Source organism: Leptonychotes weddellii, chromosome 8 (genome assembly GCF_054177405.1).
Source record: "Leptonychotes weddellii isolate Sample4059 chromosome 8, ASM5417740v2, whole genome shotgun sequence".
In the NCBI taxonomy this organism is placed as follows: Eukaryota; Metazoa; Chordata; class Mammalia; order Carnivora; family Phocidae; genus Leptonychotes; species Leptonychotes weddellii.
In genome coordinates, this window is record NC_138376.1 from 104150625 (window position 1) to 104176479 (window position 25855).

Sequence of the window (25855 nt, forward strand, 5' to 3'; positions counted from 1 at the left end):
TCTATCAGTATAGTTGGGACCACAAACCATTGAGCATGAACAGAAAGCCAGCAACTCACATAGGGAGTTTCAGTAAACTGAACATGACCCAATAACCTTCTAGAACTGGTAGTGCCACTGATGACAGAGGAAGAATCAGAATATCTTTTAAAGTAAAACATCACAAAACAAACAAAACTCAACAACTATTAAGGATTTTAAGAGAGTTAATGAACAAACCACAAAGGTAACTCCATTTTAAAGGAAGGAAATGGTAGTAGCTTCCAGAAAGTAAATCAGAAGATGTGTAATATTCCCAAAGTCCCACAACCAATGAGCAGCAATACCATGACTGAAACCTACGCATCTAAGTCATAAACACTCCAGACCCATTTGTGTGTTTGGCCCCTGTGGTAAGGCCCTGATTTTATTCATCTTTCCGTCTATAGTGCCTAGTCCAAATGCCTAAAACCCAGGAGGCCATCAACTCTTGAACTGAATAAATGGAATCTATGCCATATCCGCTGAGTTCATGTGCTACAATGCATTTTTAACTGTGTGCATTAGTGATCAGAATGTTTGAGTTAATCTTCTATGACTATTTTCAAAACTGTTAATTTACTACTTCCTTTGGTAATGTGTCTAAACTTACTGTAAAACTGAAATATGTTACTTGAAAAGTTCCCTAATTTTTCAGATACTACACACTCTAGAGAAGATAATGGAAAAAATTTTATGCTTTTTGGGAGATGGTTAGGTATTTTATTTTGCAGAAAACTAGAACATGACATTTTACCCCATTGTACTTGACTGACCTACACAGGAGAATTATATATTTTTTAGTTTCCCTAAACTCTACCAAACTTAACTCAAGACCATGATCAAAGGAAAAAAAGAACAAAGATGATCAGATTTATTGCAAAAGCAAAAAAAGCAGGAATATATGCCAAATTCTAAAGCCAGAACATATATCCAGCAACGTTATGTATCATCACCAAAAGTTTATGGGCTACCCACTAAGCACAAGGCACTGTGCTAGGGACAAGAGAACCCTGATTCTCTCTTTCATGACATCTCTTTTAGGAGTCATCTGCTTCAGGCTACACTATAATTATGCATCCTATTTGAGTTTTGGAGATCACCATTAATCTCTATATAAGACAGAGAGAATTATGCTTTGATTACTTCTGGCTAGGAAAAAAATGAAATAAAATTTATTATATTCCAGTAGAATACAGTTTTAGGAGGCAGGGTTCTTTCCTGCCAAATTTAATATAAAGTTGTCTGTGCAAAGCTTGCAAGCATTCTTAATGACTAGAAAAGAAGTAAAATTGTTTTTCAGATAATATAATTTTATACCTAGAAAATACAGAAGAATCACTGCTAAAAATAACACAATAACAGAACTAATACATCAGAAAGTTATCATAGTATAAGGTTTAATATATAAAAATCAATATCCTTTACATATTCAAAGAACTAGTTAGACAATATATGAAAAAGAATACCCCATTTTTAAGAGCAATATAAAAGAATACTCGTGAATAAATACAAGAATCAATATGAATGTTAAAATACTTCTGAAGGACACAGAAGACAAAAAAGACATTTGTTCAAGACAAATAGAAACAATTTCTATTGTTTGAACAACAACAAATTGAACAAACAACAGAACAAATAGAAAGACATCCCTTATTCTGCAACAAGACAATGTAACTTACAGGCCAATTCCCTCCAAGATAATATATGAATTTCGTTTGATTCTGATAAAAAGTTTTTTCCCCAGCACAAGCTGATTCTAAAATTCATATAGAAGTATATGCAAGAATACCTAGTAAAATTCTGGGGAATAAAAAGAGCAATGATTGGAAATAAACATTACTAAATATCAACTTATATTATAAAAAGCCTCTACAATTAAAACAATGTGGTAATGACACAGGAATAGACATGTAGGCCAACAGAATACATTAAAATGTTCAGAAAAAGATCCAGTTACATATGGAAATCACATGGGAAGAGGAAGAGATACTTTCTAATACATGGTGTTGGGAAGGAATGGCCGTTTTGAAAAACAAACTGGATCTTGGGGCACCTGAATGGCTCTGTCAGTTAAGCATCAGGTCAGGTCATGATCTCAGGGTCCTGGAATCAAGCCCCATATTGGGCTCCCTACTCAGTGGGAAGTCTGTTTCTCCTCTGCTCCCCCCACCCCGCTCATGCTCTCTCTCAAATAAATAAAATCTTAAAGAAAAAAAAAAGAAACTGGATCCGTATCTCACACCATAAACAAGGAAAATAAATTCTTAGTGGGTCAGATTTAAACGCTAAAAATGAAGCTATATCAATCTTAGAAGAAAACGAAGTAATCTGTTTACAAACCCAGGTATAACGAAAGCTTTTCTAAAAATATTGTGCTGTGAAGTCGAAAGCCAAATGTTCAACTTGGAGAAAATATCTGCAAATTATTGACAGATAAGTTTCCCTAATATATAAAGAAAAAACATACAAATATACAATAAGGGTAATTTAAAATTTAAATTGGAAATCATAGTATGAATTCACTGATTTTTTAAAACTTGATGATTTCCTAAATATGTCCAGTGATAAAGGTCTAAGATGCAATGATATCCCAATAGTAATGAGTATACTTAGCCCCCAATTTTAGTTTCTAAATTCCACTTTCCACTAAATAGTACCAGGGCTTCTTGGAGAAATGACTGATTCCAGTGTTAGGGCAGGGAAATTACACGATGCACTGAGGATACTGCAAGTATGAAGTACTCTAAACTAAATGGTTCATATCAAAGGATACAGGAATAGACAGGAAGGGGCTCTCCTTTGCCAGATTAGTGGACAACTTCAGCAACACAAAGAAAATGAGAGTAAAGAAGTATAATAAGTTAAATGAAAAAAAAAATCCACAATACTCAAAGAGATAGGCAAGAAAAAAAAGAGGTTCTCTTCTTGACCAAACACCAGCCAACAGATGTAGAAGCAATGATAACGTTAGAAACCCACCATGCAGGGGCGCCTGGGTGGCTCAGATGGTTAAGCGTCTGGCTCAGGTCATAATCTCCAGGTCAGGTCATGATCTCCAGGGTCCTGGGATCAAGCCCCATGTCAGGCTCCCAGTTCAGTGGGTAGTCTGCTTCTCTCTCTCCCTCTGCCTCTCCCCCTGCTTGTGCTCTCTCTCTCTCAAATGAATAAATAAAATCTTAAAAAAAAAACAAACCAAAAACCCACCATGTCGAATCCCCTAACCATTGTTAACAGTTCATTTAGGCAAGGATCATTAATGGCTGCTGAAACCATTAAGTAAGTTTTTTGGGGAACAGGCTATTCACATGGTCTCAAAGTAATGACCCACAGAATACCCAGCAATTACAAAGGGAAAAGTTTATCTTTACAACAGGATCTTGTGTTCACTATGTTAATCAAGGATTGCATTTAGCAACATAAGTAGTGGGACAACCTGACATTACACGCCACCTGATGTGATGTAAAAAAGTACGTATTACTTATAGCATTCTTGCCAAAAAAAAAAGTTTAACCTGAATCTAATCACAGTGAAATAGATAAAAAACACTGGATAGTCTATAGAACTGGCTCAGCCAGACTCTTTAAAAAAGTCAGTGTCATGAAAAACAACAAAGGAGTCTAGATTAGCAGAGATTAAATGAGACTAAAATGACGTAACAACCAATGTAAGTGTGAATCTGGACTGGACGCTGGACAAAATAAGCAGGCAAACAAAAAACTTAAGATATTTTAGACACAATTAGGAAAATCTGAATATAAACTGTTTTTTAGATATTATAGAATCATTGTTAATTTTTCTAGATGTGATAATAGTACTATGATTATAAAGAGAATATCCTTATTCTTAGCAGATATATGAATGAAGTTTTTGAGGGGAAGAAGCAAATGGTACAAATTTAGGAGTTTTATCTTTTTTTTTCAACTTTGTGGTTTTAAAAATTTCAAAATACACTTGGGGGAAAGGACTATAGATCCTTATTAAGACATTTAATGATTGTGTAGCAGGCAAGCAAATATTCAATGGTTTTGAATATTGCTAAATCTTCCATGTAAGCAGAGTAAACAGGGTTTAGGTTTTCACTGAAAAAAGTTTCTCAGCATTATTTAAAAACAGTCAGTGAAAACCAAACACTTCTCCCAACTCTGGATTTATTGGAGTATCTTCCTAAAAATAAGAGAAGGCTCCAAAATTAATGCACAAATGAATAAATAGCTACTATAACATATATCTATATTTTACATATTGATAGCTTCACTCAAAAAATCTCTGTTTATTGAGAAATCATAATTTTCAGGGCAGGGGTGCCTGGGTTGCTCAGTCGGTTGATTATCTGCCTTAGGCTCAGGTCATGATCCTGGAGTTCTGTTCCGGGATCAAGCCCCAAGTCAGGCTCCCTGTTTAGTGGGGAGTCTGCTTCTCCCTCTGCCCCTCACCCTGCTTGTGCTCTCTCTTGCTCTCAAATAAATACAATCTTTAAAAAAAAATTTTTCAGGGAAAATTCCTGTCCCAAATCAGAAGTGTGAGTTATTTTAATTCTCTATTATTAGTTTTTGTCTCTTTACCATGAAAAAAATGCATTTCTTTTTTTTTTTTTTTTTTAAGATTTTATTTATTTATTTGAGACAGAGAGAATGAGAGACAGAGAGCATGAGAGGGAGGAGGGTCAGAGGGAGAAGCAGACTCCCCGCCGAGCAGGGAGCCCGATGCGGGACTCGATCCAGGGACTCCAAGATCATGACCTGAGCCGAAGGCAGCCGCCCAACCAACTGAGCCACCCAGGCGCCCCAAAAAAATGCATTTCAAAGGACAATTTAACTAGTATAATATATCCTGACTCTGGAGCCATTCTGTATATTTTGGAAGACCGGCTCTGGTAATTGTTAGCTATGTGACCTTGGGCAAGTTATTTATCCATTCTGTGCCTCCATTTCCTCATTCCAGCACAGGGGAAACAATACATATCTCATAGGTTGATGGGAGAATTAATTAGTTTACTAATATAGGAAAAAACACTTTAAGTCATACCTGGCATACTATGTATGTTTGAGATATATATATATTAGTTTATTTTGACTTTGATGTTTAAAATATCCTATATTTGTGTATTTTTTCAACAGCCTTTAAATACATGTAGAACTGAAGTTTTAAAGGAATAAAATACAGTAAGCATTATGATTAAATACTTATATGACAAAGATTAGACATTCTAATAGTGAGATCTGCTTAAGAAAACTTAATGGCTTGTTTCATACAACCTGAGGTGAAAATAATCATACCTTAAAAATATTTTTATTAAAAACTGGGGCACCTGGGTGGCTCAGTCATTGAGTGTCTGCCTTCGGCTCAGGTCATGATCCCAGGACTCTGGGATCGAGCCCTGCATCGGGCTCCCTGCTCAGCGGTGAGCCTGCTTCTCCCTCTGCTCCTCACCTCGCTCACTCTCTCTCATGCACTCTCTCAAATAAATAAAAAATTTAAAAAATTTATTAAAAACTATATACAGACATATATGTGTATTATGTGTATACATACATACCTATATATACATATATGTGTATATATATGTATAAAAAAAACCTGCCCCTCCTCTCTATCCCACTCCTTAGCTCGGACCCTTTCTCCTCATTTGGATTATTGGAATAGCTTCCTAACCAAACCTGCTGACTTGCTCCATGGGCTTTCCAATGATATCCCACACTGCCAGACAGAATAGCTCTTCTAAGGAAAAATTGTTATCCTGTCATTCTAGGCATAATCTTCAGGATAAAAATCACCCTCCTTGAGTGTTTAACTCAAACTGCTTAACTAAAAATGGCACACAAAGCCCTTCAGGGCGTAGCTACTACCCAGCTCACTAATAACCATCCCTTGTCATTCACCCTAGCCATTCCTCCAGCTGTTCTTTCCTCTAATCAGAGTGTACCTAAGCCCTCTCCCTCTCTGACACCTCCTTCCAAGCTTAATTATTTCCTAGACATCCTTTAAAGCTCAGGTCAAACACTGTGTCCTCTAGGAAAGCATTTATGATATTCTTCTCTTGACCCCACTGTGATTCATCAGCATTCCTGTGCAATCCTCTATCAAGCATTTTAGTTGCATGTGTCATACAGTTCACATTCAATAAAGGCCTGTTGAATGCCGGAATACACAAATACAGAAAATGAGAGTTAAAAACATCTTGTGGCAAAAAAGATTCTCCAGTGGTACAGTCATTCCACATTCTAAATATTTTTCTAAATATTCATCTAAAAATAAATTTTTAGTAAATGTGAATCTTAAAGGGACTTTTCCTCATCTAGCCCAGTAAAATGTTAATATTTATTTTACAGTGGACTTGTTCAGGATGCTATGGGAAGCCCTCTATTTACTGGGTACATATTTCAGACTGTGGAAAGAGAACATTCTTTGAACAATATGTTTCATATATTATATGAAAAAATTCTCCCAAACTCAGAAACATCAAAGGCTGAGGGCCCTGAGTCTACAAAGTTTGGATGTCTATACAGACCACAGAGGTAAAGCACAGCGAATATACAAAACCACAAATCAGTAGGCTTTCCTGTGTTAGTTATGGAAATAGGTGGTGACCCACTCATCAAGGGTATGTAAACATGAATGAGTAGGTAGAACACTGAGAAGGAGGGAAAGGGGTCCCTAACATTTGAGATTGGTAAATTAATGCTTCTGAAAAAGTACAAAGCAAGCAGGGAAAAGTGAATAACTCTATGGTGTGGATTGCATCAATCAGGCAACATGGCTCCTGATTTTAGCCCCGCTACCAAAAGTGAGGATAATTTAGTCTTTCTGTGCTTCAGTTTAAGCCTCATACATTTTGGGAAGGTCTCTTCAGTCTCCATTGATCTGTGCTATTACTCCCAAATATTAATCAAAATGAAATTCACTGATCCAATGAATATATAATGTTAGTGTGTCTTTAACTTTTAAATAATTTAATTGTGCTAACCAATAATTACTCAAAATCCTATAGTAGTTATTTACTACCAAAAACTGCACACAATTTTTAGTTTTTGACAAATATCTTCAGTAAACTCTAACAGGAAACTGAAGTCTGTCCAAATCATATCCTTTGTGACATGCTCTAGATATTCAATCTGAGAATAGCTATGTTTCTAATATAATTATGTTACATATTTATTATATACACAAAGCCAAAATATTCAATTCTGTGTGTTCAATCCTTAAAATATAATTTAATATCTGTAAGTCTTTAACACTAATATTATTTTAGCAATAATGTTACAGAATCTTGAAAATCACAAGTATAAGCTACAAAAAAGATAAAGTGTATACTATCATAATTCAATTTTTTTAAAATTCAAATTTATTACTGCAGTGAAGAATTAAAAAAAAAAAAGACATACAGCACCAAGAGAAACTTCTTGTAATTGCCTGTGTCCTCAATTTTTCCTTGGCTGTCTTTTGGGTAGTGAGCATCCAAGCCATCAATCTCATGGTCATCCTAATGGTTCTTAGTCTCTTGGTCTCTTTTCATTTAATAGCCTCTTCCAGTTTATCTCATTAATTCCAGTGGATTCAAGGACTACACATATACCATTGACTCCTTAATCTCTACTTATGCTCCAACCCCATATTTCAAAGCACACAGTCTAGTTCCTAGCACAGGGCCTGACTCATAGCAGGACAGTTAATAAATGAGGTCCAAATGAATGAGCAAGCTACTAGATATCTCGCTCTGGATGTCTTTCAGGCATCTCAAACTCAATATATCCAAAATATAATTATCTTTTCCCAATATTTCTAGATTTCCCTATTTTTGTCAATGGATTGCTATCCACTTATTCACCAAAATTAGAAGGCTTAGTTATGCTTAAATTCTACTTCTCTATCCCTTACCACTCTCACTCCAAATCTCTAATACTTAATAACCTAATATCTCTATTTTCTTACTTCAGTCTCATTCTCCCACCTCAATTGTAAAATCACCTTTTAACTGACCTTCCTAGCTGGAATGCCCTAACACCTTTTACTTATTTATTTTTTTAAAGATTTATTTATTTGAGAGACAGAGAAAGAGAGAGAACAAGAGCAGAGGGAGAAGCAGAATCCCCACTGAGCAGGGATTCCCAACGCGGGGCTGGATCCCAGGACCCCAGAATCACGACCTGAGCCAAAGGCAGATGCTTAACCAACTGAGCCACCTAGGTGCCCCCCAACACCTTTTATGATTATTAGTCTTCTCATCTGGTAACAGTTTAAATAATGCCTTCTCTGAGGATTTGTCACTACATCATATATACGCTCCAGTTCACTTTATTCATTTTTCTTATTTAGAAAGTATCAAACTGTAAGATTCCATACCCCACCCCCCCTTTAAAAAATATGTCTCTTGTGAATTCTGCCAGTGCTAGGGAATGGGTAGTGTTTTGCACTTCATTTAGATGGGATTCTGTGCAATCTGGCCCCCTGCTACTTCTCTGGCCTCACTGTCTTCTACTTCCCCTTCATTTCCTTTACTTTAGCCATACTGGCCTCTTTGCTCTTCAAAATGCACACCAAGCATATTTCTGACTTGAGATCTTGGTTGGGGATGATATTCTCTCAGATGACATGGCTTTCTTTTATCTTCAAACTTCTGCTCAAGTGTCAGCTTCTGTGTGACATTTTCCTTGACCACCCTATTTAAAACATCAACATAACCTCACTCCCGAGTTCACTTTGTCCCCCTTCCCTCTTTTGCTTGTTATTTATTCTATACTTATTTGCTTATTGTCTGCCTCTCTCTCTAGAAGGTAAGCTGAACAAGGGTATGGATTTTTACCTGTTTTGTTCATTGATACATTTACATAACACCTATAACAGTGCCTGAGACAAAGTAAGTACTCACTGGGTACTTATTAAATGTATGAATGAACCGTGCATTCCCAGTATCTGCATATCTAAGAATTAGACATCCTTTAGAATTAAATACAAAACAAAAAAACCCCAAAAGAACGAAGTTAAAACAAGAAAAGATTTAATAAGGGAAAAAGTATTTTCATCTATTACACTGTTACAGTATTGAGAATATAGGAAGGGGAGAACTCATTTTCTCTGGTCTATCCATAAAATATATAATTTAAATTCTAGAGAGAGGTACTAAATTTAGATTTTGAACATAAGCATGATGATTTAGAAGACATTTTCCATAACTCAAAGCAAAGAGAAGTCATTTTTAAAAAATATGCTTATTATGCTGTATCAACTTTTTCCTTATAAAAGCTTCATGAATATTAACCAGATTACTTTGCCTGTTATATTGTTCATTTATAACTGCCTTTAACATTAGCTGCTAATTTGTTTTACTTTCAATTCTGTTAAATCTTCACTTGAAAAAACACAGATTAAAAAGATTGAGATGACATTTTCAAGCCCTCATAATGTTACTACAAAAATAGAAATAAAGAAGAAAAACAAGAGACCCCTACCTCTGCACCAAATAAAAACACCCCAAACTTTATTGACTCTGAATTGGCCAAAATGCAACAGCTGCTCACTACCTACTTTGCTTTGACAAAACTTAATAGCTGTGAGATGTGATCTGATTCCTTTCAAAAGAAGGGTGAATATACACAACACACACAAAACACACAACACACACACACACAGAGTCACACATATTAATAGGAAAGAAACTAGAGTGCTTTATAAATATTCACTCACTTATTCCCAGAACACCCTTGGGAAGCAGAGTTGAAGGATACAGTACAGTAATGCAGGTTATTACGTGACTTGTGACACACTGGCTTTGTAAAAGGTCAGCATCAAAATTCAGACTCCTAGTTCTAAACTATTGTTTGGAGGAGTCTTAAATAGACAATATAGTTCCATATTGAGTAGGCAACATGGAATGCTAAGCAAGGCCATGAAACTAAGTGCATTTCATAGGGATAATAAATTTAAGCAGACTGATTTCCTGTCTGTGCTCCCTTAGCGTTTTACGCTTATCTCCTGTTGAACTCAACCCCATTATAGTATAACTATTTCTCTGCCCACTGGATTCTTCAACTGGACTGGGAGGACTCTGAGGGCAGTCTTTCATCTCCATTTCTCCCAGAGTCTGGCACAGTCCCTGTCACACAGTAGGCTCTCCATAAACACTGGTTGATGAACTGCATGAATTAGCTTTTGATAAAGTATACAAAGGTTTTTAATTTTTTAAACTAACAGATTTTGTTAGGATATTTCTGCTAAAATGCAGTTTTTCTGGTTCTGCTCAAAAAGATGGACACTGGTCAAAAAACCATTCTCAATTTTTACTCTTTATAAAATTATAGTTGAATATTTTTCAGGGGAGAAAGTTGAGAAAAAAAGTAAATTGCCTGAAATTAGAACATTAGAACAATGCTCTACTTTTTACTTATTGGACATTTACAATGTAAAAACTTCTTAAATTATTTTTAAAATATGACCAGTCACTCCATTTAGTCATTTCTTAGTTGTCATATTTGTCATCAACTTTGCTCTCAGACTTGTAGGCAAGTTGCTGACTAAGAACAACACAGAGAGTGATTCTTCACATTTTCATTCACTTTTCATTCAAGGAAAAAGCTTCCTGAAAACACACATTTAAAATTCTGGAAAATACAAATCAACATTATCTAGACATTTCTATCATTACCGGAAGGACTGGTTCCTAAACCTAATTTCCATTGTTAGGTGACATTTTCAATAAGTGATGGATATTCATTTCCAGAAAACATTACCAGTAAATTCTATGATATCATAGACTGTTCGCTATCCAGACCAAACTGACTAAACCACAAAATGCAAAAGTATGCACTTAGCTAGTCTAAGGGAAACCTGAAGGCTATTCTGAATATAGTCTTATAAAGCATAACCTAAGAGTGAATGAGAACTTAATTCAGATAGCCCTCTTCCTCCAAATTTCCAGTCTTCCTCTAAATTTCTAGAGCCTTTAGTAGACACAAACTAAAATGTTTAAAAACTGAAGTATGTCTTGTCACAGACTTAATTTTTTTAAAAGTTACTTAGGGACACTGGAATTTACAAAGGAAACAAAAGTTATTACTGTTATGCTATAAATGATATTTCATTTCCCCCAACCAAGGGAGTACACATGGGGAACTGCTTCCTTGGTTCTAAGCAGTGCCCACCCTAAGCAAAATTAATAAATAAAAGAATGATTACTAGTTGTTAAAATTCATCACTCTTCCCAGAATCACAGAACATGGAGGCTGAAATGAAAGTGATGTGGAACATATGCGGGTACATCAAGGGCAGGAATGAGCAAACATGATTAACGAGGAGTCAAATTTGACCTTTTATTTTAAACATGAATTAAAAATATTTTTTATCATCAGAGGTATGCACAACATTTTGATATGCAGATATATTTACTATAACACTGAAAAACTAAAAATAACATCTACATTTAGAGAAAGATGTCAAAATTATGGAATACTTATTTCCTTCAAAACCATGCATTAAGCTTATTATCAGAAAAGTTATGAAAAAATCTACTTTAAAAACTACATATATATAGAAATATACCCAACAATAACTTCATTTTGTATGTTTCACTGCCTTAAAAATGGAAAAACTGTCAATTTCGGTTTGTGATTATAAAAATAGTAAAATGCATCTTATGGTTGATATTAAATAACATTAAATGCAGTCTTATTCTCAAACTATATAAGAATAAAGCTATCCCTGGTCAAAAGTAATTTATCCATTTTATAACCTGCCCTTCTCCCCTTGCCGGATACAGCCATATAAAGCTGTAATTCTTCCTTTAATCCTCACCTTTGAGTGAATTGATTACTGACAGTTTGATTTTACCCTGGAGGCACAGCAGTAAATCACAAACAATGACTACTTTCATCATGATGTAAATTATGTTCTGATAAAGAAGGTGAAATTTTCCACCTCTCCTACTTTAGAATTATATAATAAAAATCACTTTTGTTATGGAAATGATTTAACCAGCATGCCTAGAAATTGTATTTTGAAAAAATATATATGTACTGGAGGAATTTGGATTTTAACATAAGACATTTACTAAGTCTAATTCTAAGAACATAGTGATTTCTCTTTCTAAAATTTAGTGGGAAGTAAGGTAAATTTAAAATAAAAAGCTCAATGATTAAAATAGCTCGGAATATAGTCATAAAGATACTATCTATAACTCCTAGTGCATTTTAAGTCAAGCATAGGTTGGTATTTAAAAACTTTCACTTGCAGTGAACACTTTCCCATCTTCTATTTTCAAATGACAAGTCACTAAGATGAAATAACTTGCTCCAGGTCATAGCATAACTAACAGAATCTGGATCTAAATTCAGGTGTATATGACTTCTCAACTAAGTGCAAGCAGAATGTCATGTATTGATTTAAATATGAAGAATAAGAAACTTGTAGAGCTCTTATTCAAATTAATATCAATACTGCTTATTTTTTTTAAAGATTATTTATTTTCGGGGGGAGAATGTGCATGTTCTAGGGTACGGGAGGCAGGGCAGAGGAAGATGGAGAGAATCTCAAGCAGACTCCTTGCTGAGTGGGGAGCCTGACACAGGGTTTGATCTCATGACCCTAAGATCATGACCTGAACTAAAATTAGGAGTTGGACACTTAAAAGACTGAGCTACCCAGCTGCTCTGCCCCTCAATACTGCTTATTAATAACATTTCTATAGTTACAATGATGAAAAACTATGAAATTTTCAATATTATATTTAAGGAAGTTTTAATATTAAAAGCATTACGTGTATTAAAAAAAGAGATAATCTATTTTTTATATTGTAACATGTGATCAGTCTGGTGTCAAATAATGAAGATTCATATAGAAGTAGATTCTGTAAGTCTGAACTGTCCAACAGGATAACCACTGGCAATATACGTGGCTATTTATATTTAAAAACTGAAATGAAATATAATTAAAAACTTAGTTCCCAAGTCACCCTAGCTACATTTTAAGTATTCAATGGCTACCTGAGGCTAGAGAATACTGTACTGGACTCTGCAGGTCTGGAGTTCAGAAAAGAGGTCTGGGCTGAAGATAAAACACTGGCATATAGGTTTAATTTAAAGTCAAGAGATCACCAAGGAAATGGATATATATGTGTATATACGCATTCCATATGAATATATATATACATACTCATATATATATACACATATATATGAAATAAAAGGGGATCAGATTGCAGTGGAGCAATCTAATAAGACACAGAAGAAAAGAGGAAGAATCAGCAAAAGAGAATGCAGAGTGGTGGCTAATGAGATAAAAGGAAAACCAAGAATGTGGTGTCCCAGAAACCAGTGTATTAAGAAGCCATCAAATGTGTCAAGGGCTGCTGATAAGGAAGATAAACACAAAGAGTTGACCATGGGAATGAGCAATGTGAAAGTCACTGGTGAGCTTGAAAAAAACAGGTTAGAGATTTCAACAAATTTATAGAAGATGAAAAGTGATTAGAAACATCTGCCTGAAAACATTATGATGGGCTGTAGTAGATACAGAATCTATCTGGACAATGAAAGTCAAGACCTGTGAACACAGAAACAGCATCTTTGGTAGGGGGCAAAACAAAACAAAACCCAGGAGAAATAACTGAACGTTAGTATGTAAAACACTTAGGCCAAACAGGCTGCAGATCCCACACAAAATGGATGCTGCTGAGCACTAACCATAGCCAAAAAAAGATTAAAAATTAAAAAATAAATCAGTGGAATTGTCCCTAAAAATATTATTGACACACCACTTGGGAAGAGTGAAGACTTCTACAGTGAATACTACTGTCCCCTTATTCTCATTCTGGCAATAAGTCTGATAGCCTGACAGGTGGATTCATTTATCTTGCTCCCTTACCCTAAATATAAGCTGCCAGTTAATATGTCTTAGCCATAAATACAAAATTCTCAAGAGATTTCTGCTAAAGTAAACAAAACAGTGAGATAATAGAGCTATTTACACAACAGAAGAGGGACACTATATTCGTACCCAGTCCTTCATTTTTAAAAAGAGATAGACACCAAGGATCATCTGATATAGAGGAAAAACCATTGGCATGAAAGAAAAAGATAGGATACATAAATAGATGAAAAAACTGAGCACAAAGGAAAATATCAATTCAGAGAAAAGAACTTAGAGAGATTTAGGAAGATGTAATGACACCCACAAAACTCTGACACTAGCAAAAAGGAACAAACAAGATAAGAAAGAGATCATAAAGATCAAAAGGACTCTTGGTGAATTAAGATTTAGAATAAAGAAATGAGAAGGCTCTGAGACTAACTAGTTAGAGGAAAGGATAAGGAGTCAAAGATGGGTCCACAGTTTCTACCTGAAAAATGGTAATGCTGTCATCGGAAATGAGACAGGAGAGTAAAATACAGAAGCTTCTTTCAGGAAATTAAAGTTCATGCATGACGATGATTACGTTTCTGTCACATATATGACAAAAGTGGTTAGTTTACATACATCTTGCTATACAAGCTTGCGGCTGAATATCTTTTCTGAAATTAGTTTTCGTATTTCAGAACCATCTGTGCTACAGCAGCTCTGTTTAACTTTGCCTATGCTCTCAAAAGATTTACTCACGATCTTTTAAAAAAGGATGCTATATGCAAATACCGTCTATAAATCTTCAAAATATACAAAAAGACAAATTAAGAAGTTGTCAACTGGAAAGTTTTAGAAAAGGTAACCATCAGAATATCTATAAAATGCAAATTCAGTGGTCTGGCAGGTAATCTGGCTGCATTAGGATAAAATTATATAGTTTCCATTTTTAATAAATCAATAGGATCTCATTTTAATTTCTTGTAGTTAATGGCTTTCCATTGCCTTCTTTTTACTATTCAGTGAATATTAATATAATTATTTCACCTTTAAAATTAACCTACTGGGCAAATGCTACAATATATGTCAACGACTAAATTTAATAGGTTCTTAAACAAAACACACACCCACACACAGAGAAATGTGGCTATTTTTAACAGATGGGGAAAAGGTTGAAAATTGTAAGGTTGGAACCTATACACCATGTAAATATCATGTAAAATAGCTTCTTAGAAAATAATTGGGTAGGAAATAGTGGACAAATTTAAGCTCATTCAAATCAAGAGATTTAAATGAGGAGAAAAGTTTGTATTCATATTCTCTCTTCAGAGGGTAATAGGAGAAATTTAGTAACTAGATGGGGACCTTAATACTAAGTGTATATCCATGTGAATGATGAACCACTAAGTACACTAATATTTACTAGAGTTGATAGAATAATTTTTAAATTAGTAAATGATAAATATATAGGATATACTCTATCAACACAGAAACACTTTAATAATTCAAGTAATATTTATTATTCAGGAAATATAGGAGCTTCTATTACAAGTGAGGATAAGTTTTAGTTTTAAGTTGGATCACTGGAGAATCACTTAGTAAAATACTGATACTGGTGGCTAAAATGGCACCTTGTATCTTTCATGTACCAAACATCAATTTTAGAGAACGCAATTACAAGCGACAACAACAAAAAAATCTAACAAATGAAATCTCAGTCTTTGTGGAAGGGGAATATAAAATAGTGATGTGTTAAAGAAAAAAAATCCATGAAATCAAGGTCATTTGCTCAGTGTCCAGAAAAATCCAAATAATGAAAATAGTCCCACACCTCCAGGGCTTTTGTGTTGACTGGTACTTACGGGGAAAGCCAAAGTTTCAAAAGCTAAGTGGGTTCCAGTGGATTAAGTCTGAGATGCTTGTTTGGAAACTTTCGTCTTAAAATTACTTTATTTTAATGTCTTTTTTGGCATGCTTCTGAAAATTCTAGATCCATTATTTGCCTCTGTGACATGTTCTTTTTTCTATACTATCACTTAACACATTTTATTAATTCATGTCTTAAAATAAGACTTCCTCCATTCCTTTGACCACAATACAAATTGCACAATTTCAAACTTAAAAAAAAAAAAAATCAAAAGAATTTCCTAGGAAAGCTCATGTTGTTTATGCCTACAGTTTCTTATGGATTTCAAAGTATTAAAATATTTTTTCTGATCCTCATAATTCTATGAAGTAGAAAATTCATATGAAGTAGAATACAGAGCTAATACACCTGGAGAGATAAAGGCAGTTAGCCGAGGTAACAGCTGGGAAGTGGCACAATTAGGGCTCAGGTCCAGCTCCCCTGTCTCTTTGGACCCCAGGTCCAGTACTTTCTGCACCATAAAGCACACATGCTGAATTCAGAAAAGTGGTTGTTCTGGAAAACAAATTCTTGCTTTTAAAAATTGTATAATAAAAACATTTTTGATTCTTTTTAGTACCATAAAGCACATTTAAGGACAATCTGTCTACAGAAAATCAATTCTGTAGACATTTTTATCTGTGACAATGAATTGATTCCTTTCACTCATCCCACCACCTGAACTGAAATCTTGGAATTCTGGAAGTTTGAAATCAGAATAAAATGTGCTTTTCAACTAACAGTTTAAATTTCATTAAGTAATACTATCAGAAAACTGCCAATTCTGAAAATATGAGAAAGTTCTTTGAAGCTCATTTTACCTTCCTTAAAATGGAAACCCCCTTTTGCCATCAGCTGTGTTTATTCAGGGTCATTCGAACTCCTAATTTTTGCCAAAATGTTTTCTTTCCCTTCCTTTGAAATACAAGAAGCATCATGTTTCCAACTTTGATGTAATCTACCTCCTACAATGAGTTATATAAGGATATCACAAAATCTCTGGTGAAACTATGACCCAGGATTCATTTTAGATTTCAGTGATATTATTTTCAAAGTTTTACATTTTTCTTTTTCTTTTTTTAAAAGATTTTACTTACTTATTTGAGAGAGAGAGAGGGTACAAGCAGCGGGGAGGAGCAGAGGGAGAGGGAGAAGTAGACTCCCTGCTGAGCAGGGAGCCCAATGTGGGGATCGATCCCAGGACTCTGGGATCATGACCTGAGCTGAAGGCAGACGTTGAACCGAATGAGCCACCCAGGCACTCCAAAAATGTTGTACTTTTCTATAAAAAATTAAAACCTTAAGAGATACTGAAACCTTGAAAACAATAAAAATAAACTTTAACTGGAAATTGGCTCCTAATTTTAAGAGCTGGTCAAAGGAATAAGTGTGTAATTGTCAAAGACATGCAAAACTCAATGGAAAAACAGAGTTCTTCAAATATTAAACATGTAGATGCACAGAAGTTAATTTGACATCTCTTAACCAATACTGAAGTCATCTGAATCATTTTATGATTATGTTTAAATCAAATACTTGGACTATTTAGGATGAGATAAAAAGTTAGATTAAATGGTTGGCTATAAAGTTTAATATATGTTTATATAGGCTAATAGAAAGTACAAACAAAATATCGAGAAGACAGAAGCTATTATTTTTAAAAACCATGTCACACTCTGTTTTTCCCATCAAACTCCAAGTCCACAATTAAAAAAGATGCTATAAAAATTACATTAATAAAGACATATTAATAAAATGATTCATGTTTTGTATGGCAAGTTATCTACTGAATATGAAGTAAATTTAATTTCGAACCATGCTGTGAAAAGACCTACTAAGTACATAAAAATGAAACATGCTGTCCTTCAAATAGAAACATGAAAAGATGATACAACTACCCCCCGCCAACAAATATGCACTTCCTGCTAATTTCTGCTCCCTCCATAACAGTAACTAATTCTAATTTTTACTGAATAATCCACATCTTAAAATTTACTTCCATAAAAACTCTTGAGATGTTTCAGTGGGATCTGAGATTCAGACAAATGATCACAGAACAAAATTTCCCTGCAGAGAAACTCTTGATTTGACTGTGGCCTTAAATACCACAGTCTCACTGGAACCAAACCTTAAAAAAAAAAATCTAATAACTAGCAAACACAGAATTATATTTAAAGGTCAAAGAAAAATATAAATTCATTAATCCTCAGGAAATACCTTCTTGACACCTCAATTTTAACACCTGCACCTGTTCCACAGACGCGGTACTGTTCAGGTTATTACTCTACAGTAGATCATAGACCTTCAAAGCTGGTAACAAAAGATAACACCCCAGCCAAAGGGACCAGGGGGCAGAGTGGGAGGTCACTGGGCCAGGAATGAAGGAGTGGCTCCAGGCACAGCCTCACGGAGGGTCAGTCCACTCCACCTCGTGCACCTGTGCCCTCCTCTAGAAGTAGGCAGTTTGGTTCTGTAGGATGAGAAGGACTGAGTGAGGAGATCTTGCTTTATACACCACCAGCTATATGGACTCTGACAAGCCAGCCTCCCTGCCTCTCAGCCTCTCACTTTCACTCTAACGCGGCTGTGTAGCAAGTTCTAAGGTCCTAGAAGCTCTAGAAAGATTCCACTCCATGTGATTTTAATGTTTACCCTACTCCTTAGAAAGTTTTATTGAGGATCAAATGAGAATGTACATGAAAGCACTTTATCATTTTTTTTTACAAACACAAATTGCTGTTATTATTTTAGAGATCTTCATTATACTAAGGAAGTATGGACACAGTTTTGAGATGCAGTATTAGATGTTCTCTACATGGTGAGGCATTATGAGCTACACCCTACAATTTAACCTAAAATGTTAAAATTATAATTTTCTTTTATTCTGCACAGCTTTATTAAAGTATAATTGACAAAACTGTAAAATTTTCTTTCTCATAAAAGTTACTTGGGGAGAGATTTATAGTTTTAACTTTAATAGAATTAATAGGATTAGTGGACTGATTCCTTTGTAACTAAGAACCCAGAGTAATAGCCTAAAGAATAGTTCTGGAAGTAAGTATCTCGTAAGAATTGTATCCAGCTTTTTTCCTCTCTAACCCATTCCTTAGTTACCAGATGTGTTTTTTTAAAACACTTTTATCATATGTCTTTCATACTCATACCTTTAGACAGCTTTAGTTTATCTAAAAAATAAAATATGAATTCCTCAGTAGGACACAATTTGGCCTCAATCTACCTTTACAGACTCAGTTCTTCCTAAACACATCCACCTCAGCATTTCTTCCAGCTAACTAAGAGTCAACCTGACCCCTAGCCAAGTCAAGCTGTCAAAGTGTATGTCTGGTTACCTACTTCTTGGCTCACTTGGCATGGCCTCCTGAACAAACCCCACCCCCACCAACCTACTGGTGAGGCCAACATGAAAACAGAGACACAATCATGGAAGGTTTTATAAGACGGGGTAAGGACTCTGAGAATCATTTTAATTGTGATAGGAAGACATTTAAGAGTTTTTAGCATGGAAGTAACATGATCTAATTCATTTTTTAAAGAATCATTTTGGCTGCTATGGGGAGAATAAGCTAAGAGACAAGAGTAGAAGTAGGGAAGTGGTGGGGAAAAACATGACTAAAAAATGGCTGCAACCTGAACAACTGGGTAAATGTGGTTAGAGTGCTGGGATTAGGAAGCCTTGGTGTGTAGGAAGGAAATTAGAGGTTGAAGAAGGGGTTTGGGGCATGAGTTTTGTTTGGACATATAAAATCTGAGAAACCTCAGGGTGCCTGGGTAGCTCAGGTGGTTGAGCATCCGCCTCTGTTTCAGCTCAGGTCATGATCTCATGGGTCGTGAAGCAGAGCCCTGCAGGGGGTTCTGCGCTCAGCAGGGGAGGGGGAGTCTGCTTGAGATTCTCTCCCTCTGCCCCTTCCCCAGTGTGTGTGCACATGTACATACTCTCTCAAATAAATATATAAATCTTTTAAAAAAAATCTGAGACAGCTCTTGGTTGCTCTATCCCTCTTTATTCCAGTGACACTCTGTTTATACTGTGATTTTATAATCTATCACATGCTTACAGAATTTGTTCCATGCTTATCACTCTCTCTAGTCAGACTGGCTGCTTGAGGGCGGAGACTGTAATATTTAGTCCATATCCTTAAGAGAGGACCTTCAACAAAGCAGCCACTTAAAGTGACTGTAGAATGAATAAAGGTACTGTTCTAGAAACTCTGAGGAATGCAAACCTAGGAAGAAAGTTACTTTTCTAGCAGTCTCCATCATCTAGAACTTACCCCAAATCAGGGTTAACAGAAGTTACTGCAGACCATAAACCTGCCTTGGAGTCTAGCCTTCCAGCATGGAAACTCATATATAACATATATCAAATCAACCTGTGCTCTTCAGCCTCCTAACATGAGGGCTAGGGGGCCCATACTGATTAGCTCTATGTCAAATAGCTTTTCTTTCTTTTTTTTTTTTTTTTTTTAAGATTTTACTTATTTATTTGAGAGAGAGAATGCACGAGCGAGAGAGCACAAGCAGGGGGAGGGGCAGAAAGAGAGGGAGAAGCAGGCTGCCCACTGAGCAGGGATCCTGATGCAGGGCTCGATTCCAGGACCCTGGGATCATGACCTGAGCCGAAGGCAGACACTTAACTGACTGAGCCACCCAGGCACCCCTAAATAGCTTTTCTTTTCTTTTTTAAAGATTTTATTTATTTATTTGACAGAGAGAGACACAGCAAGAGAGGGAACACAAGCAGGGGGAATGGGAGGGGGAGAAGCAGGCTTCCCGCGGAGCAGAGAGCCCAATGCGGGGCTCGATCCCAGGACCCCGGGATCATGACTTGAGCCGAAGGCAGACACTTAACAACTGAGCCACCCAGGTGCCCCTAAATAGCTTTTCTTTATACTGTACAAAGCCAAACATTTACAGATATGACTTAAATATTTACATAGGTTTTCAAGTAAGATTTTTATTTTTAAACATCCTATCTACATTAGTTTTTGTAGTCTTTTTTTAAAGATTTTATTTATTTTAGAGAGCGAGCGAGCAAGCACGACTGTATGCACATGTTGGGGCAGAAAGGGAGAGGGACAAGCAGACTCAGAGTTGAGCGTGAAGCCCCACGTGGGGCTCCACAGGATGTGGGGGAGGCTCGATCCCATGACCCTGAGATCACAACCTGACCAGAAATCAAGAGTTGATGCTTAACCGGCTTAGCCAACCAGGCACCCCAGTTTTTACAGTCTTATTTTTCAGATTCTAATATATATAGATTCTTGTATTTCAGATTCTAATAGATTTCTTGTACAGTCAGGAACACTTAACTGTTTATCCCTTTTTAAAGCTCATTTGAATACTGAATAGAATCACAGAGTTTTTTTTTTTTGAAGATTTTGTTTATTTGACAGAGAGAGAGGGACACGGAGAGAGAGAGCGCACACGCAGGGGGAGCAGCAGGCAGAGGAAAAGGGAGAAGCAGAGCCCGATATGGAGCTCCATCCAAGGACCCTGGGATCATGACCTGAGCTGAAGGCAAATGCTTACCTGACTGAGCCACCCAGGTGCCCCTAGAATCACAGAATTTTTAAGACAGAAACTCACTAAATCCAGAGCCCCTGTTTATCTGTAGGGATAAGAAAACTGAGGCCTGAAAAAATTTCTCAAGATTCTACAGTCATTTAGAAATGGAACCAGGTGTAGAAACTACCTCACCTGTTTCCTACTGCATAATTCTTTTCCACAAAGATAAACTTCTTAATGAATAAAATGGATTAATTTGGCCATTTTGCAATGAACTACATATTCTGCTTTTATAATTTTTCTATACAGTGATATCTCAACAACTTTTATAGGAAGGCTATGCCTTAAAATGAGGTCAAGCATATTAATAACTAAAATAGTCAAGTGAGGGCTTAATGGTAGTGCTTCCGAGATAGTGCACACACATAGACATGCATGATAGAAATGCTACACTCAAGAGCTATATGGCCATGGAAAGCTGAAGGTGAGATGGACCAAAGCCTATGCATAATGGTGAAGTTTGTAAGACTTGCCATTATCATATCTGGCTTTCCCTTTATTCTTTATCTGTCTCAGTGGTAACCCCTCTTCCCATTTCAAAAGGCTTCCTATATATCCTTATTTTTCCCTTTATGGAATAGGAAAGAATTTTGTATCTATTATCTTCACCTTGTTTTCTGACAAACTTAAGACACTACTTGAATGAATTTTAATCAATATATTAACTCAACCAGACATTTACATTCTATGCTTTTGATCCTGAAGTGTGGAATCACGGATTTGTTCCCAGAAGAATTTTAGACCTCAACAGGGAGATGACAGGAATCAAGTGGTGGAGACTGGTTCTCTCCCTCCTAGTCATTAAAATGACATGATCTGAAGGCAAACCAAGTATCTAGGTAGGGTGTAGAGAATAAGAGTCTAAAGGGGTGGCACACAGTGTGCCCTCTACTGTTTATAAGAATGACCAAAGCCATTGTTCCAACTTCCGACACACATCTGAAACACTAGAAATTTAAAATTTCTAAGGTTTGGGATAACTTCATTATTATAGTGATTTGCAATTAGAATTGAAAGTATGTTCAAAGCTAGCATACATACACTCATCACGTTTGTAAGTATGTTATATTCATATGGTACTTTATGTTTACCAAGTGTTTTCTTATGTGCTATGTGACTTGAACTTCAACAATATCTAATGTAAACATCATTTCCACTTTCAAATGAAGATTTAAGGTTCTCAGATAATAAGGGTAATAAAAGGCACAGCCAGGACTGAATATAAGAATTCTTAATCCCAGTATGCTCTCTCTGTAATGTGTAACTTATACAGCAATATTAAAATACAATAATATTAAAATAGCTTGTGTATGTAAACTCCAAACACTTTTAAAGTAGAAAAGTAATATGGTCCCCAAATTTCTAAATAAATTATGTTGATCTTTTGAAGCTCAAATTTATTATAATCTCTTTGACAAAGATAATTGTTTTGTTCTCTGCTGTCTCATCTTTCTAAAAGAATTCAAGAGAAAAAATACTGTGAAAACAGACAGCTAAATGAACAGAAATAGTCATCTTTAACTACCCAAAATATACGTTTCTCACTTTGATGCTTTTTCTTTGACGTCCTTTGAGAATCTTATTCAAATAAATTTAAAACATTAGCCTAAAAATTTGCAACTGTACCATTCGTTTCAACTCAGTGATTTATGTAGATTTTTGTAACTAGCTTCTTTGCATATTTTATTAATTTGCCAACTTTGAAGAAACAACGGTGTCACTGGCAGGTTGTATCCTGTTTCTCCCAAATGCATTTTACCTTGGCTTTTCTTGAAATGAGTTTTAAAATGGGATTACCCATCAACTATGGTTCCTTTATCCAAGGGAAACTGAATCAGATTTAATATTACACAGATTTAAAACTCACATGTTTTGCTACTTTAAAATTATTTTCTGTTCAATAAAACAGAGCTTGAGAGTATCCACTATTAACGTTACCAAATTCAAATTTACTTTTGAAATAACTTTAGTGATTATAAAGAAAAAAGACGCTAGAACGTCATTCAAATGTGAAAACTGATCATTACAAAGCTATGGGCTATATTCCTGAAGTGAAATAAATGACATTCATTAAAAAAAAAAAAATCACCTGAACATTTAAAAGAATACTCAAAATAAGAAAGGGGCTCACCGGTCTGAGTGAAACCAAACTGATGTAGAATCTGATGAGCGGCCAGCATGTCCGACTGTTTTAACTTAGACTGCTGTGAGGAGGCTGATGTTGAAGTGAACGAGAGATTTTTGTTGACCTGTAATAGGAAAGGCAAATCAGAACCAAAGTGTAATTTCCTGGGTTACTGATGCAAAAACTGGATGAGAAATATTTGCTTACAATGCAAACCAGGCCACATGGTAGGTCAAAACAAATGGTAAGGACTTATATGCTTAGTTTTAAAAGTTTACGAAACAGAATAGTTTTTATCAAGGAAGGAGTACAGTGGTAACGAAAGCATCACTATAGGAAAGCACATCTGCCTTACAAAATCAAATGTGCTTTTCATAGAATTGACATTATTAACTTAAAATAGAGTATTCTTACAAGTTATGCAAAGACGTGAAAATTAAAAGTGATCCCACCCCCGACTTTCAATTAAGAAAGTTAAAATGTTTCACAGCCACATTTCTTTAGCATTTTGTGAACCAGCAGGTCCTTCCTTTTCAGAGAATGCACAGAAAACACCTATAATATCTATGTTTACATACATCATGGGGACCCAGGTAACAGAGCTGTAACCTCACTTGCCAAGTGGAATAGCTCCCATTGCATCAAAACCCTTATTCTTAAGACACTGTTTAAAAACAGTACTGATACAATGATCAAGCAAAATTTCTGTAAGTAAATACGATGCTCTATTAACACAAAAAGCTTACTATGACTGTCTGAATACAATACTGTCTTCCAAAAATGATACCTGTAACAAGTACAACAACAGGTCACAAAAAAGTTTTAAATCTATATTAGTAAACTTATCTTGTAACTTAGAATTAATTTTGGCAATGATCTAGTCTCTTGTTCAATTATTAAATTATTCACTATATATTTATTATTTTTTGAAATATCTTCATCTTCAGAAATCATAAAATGTGATCTAATTCTGAAAAATTTGGAAGTTTGAATTTCTAATTTACTGCAAAATGTAATCTGTGACTTGCCAACTGTTAAAGGATAGTTTATGGCATATATATACTAATATATGAAAATAGCTGCCTTCTCTCTTCTTAAAGAATAATCGAAACCACTCAGGACTACCACTGTATTAGCATTTAAAGATTCCCTTTTGGTGCTCTACATAGTAGTGGACTGTGGTTATTACATGTCCTTTATCTGACTCATCATTTACATAATGTTTGTAAATGCTTCTCTTCTTTCAAACAGTGACAGTAAATGGTGTATCTTAGATTAAGCTTTTTCTCTTAAAGCAAAGGGCTTTTACATATTTGGTGAAAAAGTCCATTCATTAAGACCATATGACAATATAGTTCTAAAGTTGGTAAACTGTTGTGATATCATTTTATAAAAAACAAATATTTTTCAAAGTAGTTAGATGGGATCAAATACCACACCAGTGCTAAAAAAACTATCTAGCTTTAAAAATTCTATCAGAATCCATTATTAAACACTGACCAAAATTAATGGTGATATTTATATTAATACAATACCTAAAGTAACAACGAAATCATCTCATATCTTTGAGCTTTATTTCCATCTTTAAACGCAGATAATAAAAATTTTAAAAAGTAGGTATGCTTCAATGGGAATGTGCTGGAGGAACAATAAAGATGACTGGTATCATAAAGTGCCATTCGCATATGCGAATACATAAAGCACTAAATAACGTATTAAGTAAAAAATAGATTTAAGTAGAGTATGTTGGCAAAGGGAAGCCATAGGCTACTACACAAATAAAGTTCTATAGAAATATTAGTTACTATTATTAACATCACTAGAAGTCAGAGTAATTAGGAACATGTAATTTAACATGATGATGCAGTACATATTTCAGAGTACTATGCTTTTAAATGGAAGTACTATATACAATGATATATTTATCCCTTAACAATCTAATCCACTTCTCTTTTTAGAATCATTTTCAGTTTTACTTCTGTGTTCTTAAAAATTTTTATCCTACATGTCAAACAATCATCTGCATTTTGAAACCTGGTGCAAAAGAACAGGTGTATGCTGGGGATGGGACACACACACACACAAACGACACACACACACACACACTATGCTGGGGATGGGACACACACACACACATACACACAACGACACACACACACACACGACACACACACAACGACACACACACACACACGACACACACACACAATAGGCTTTTCAGTCTTCCTCTTCAGATGTTTACTTGTGCTAAAACCAAAAACACGACCAGGACACACACACACACACACAATGACACACACACACACACAATAGGCTTTGGACACACACACACAATAGGCTTTTCAGTCTTCCTCTTCAGATGTTTACTTGTGCTAAAACCAAAAACACCACC

The 25855-nt window shown here is 35.3% G+C and overlaps 1 protein-coding gene across 1 annotated transcript in view; it reads right to left on the reverse strand.

The window, feature by feature from the left end:
- Nucleotides 1-2564: 2564 nt before the first annotated feature.
- Nucleotides 2565-25855, reverse strand: part of AHI1 (Abelson helper integration site 1) — a 122575-nt gene continuing 99284 nt past the window's right edge. Inside the window, exons 21-22 of the mRNA XM_081829053.1 lie at nt 23470-23587; nt 2565-2839 (exon numbers count right to left, since the gene is read on the reverse strand). Coding sequence (XP_081685179.1) covers nt 2829-2839; nt 23470-23587 — 129 coding nt within the window. The 3' untranslated portion in view covers nt 2565-2828. The remainder of the gene's footprint in view (nt 2840-23469; nt 23588-25855) is intronic.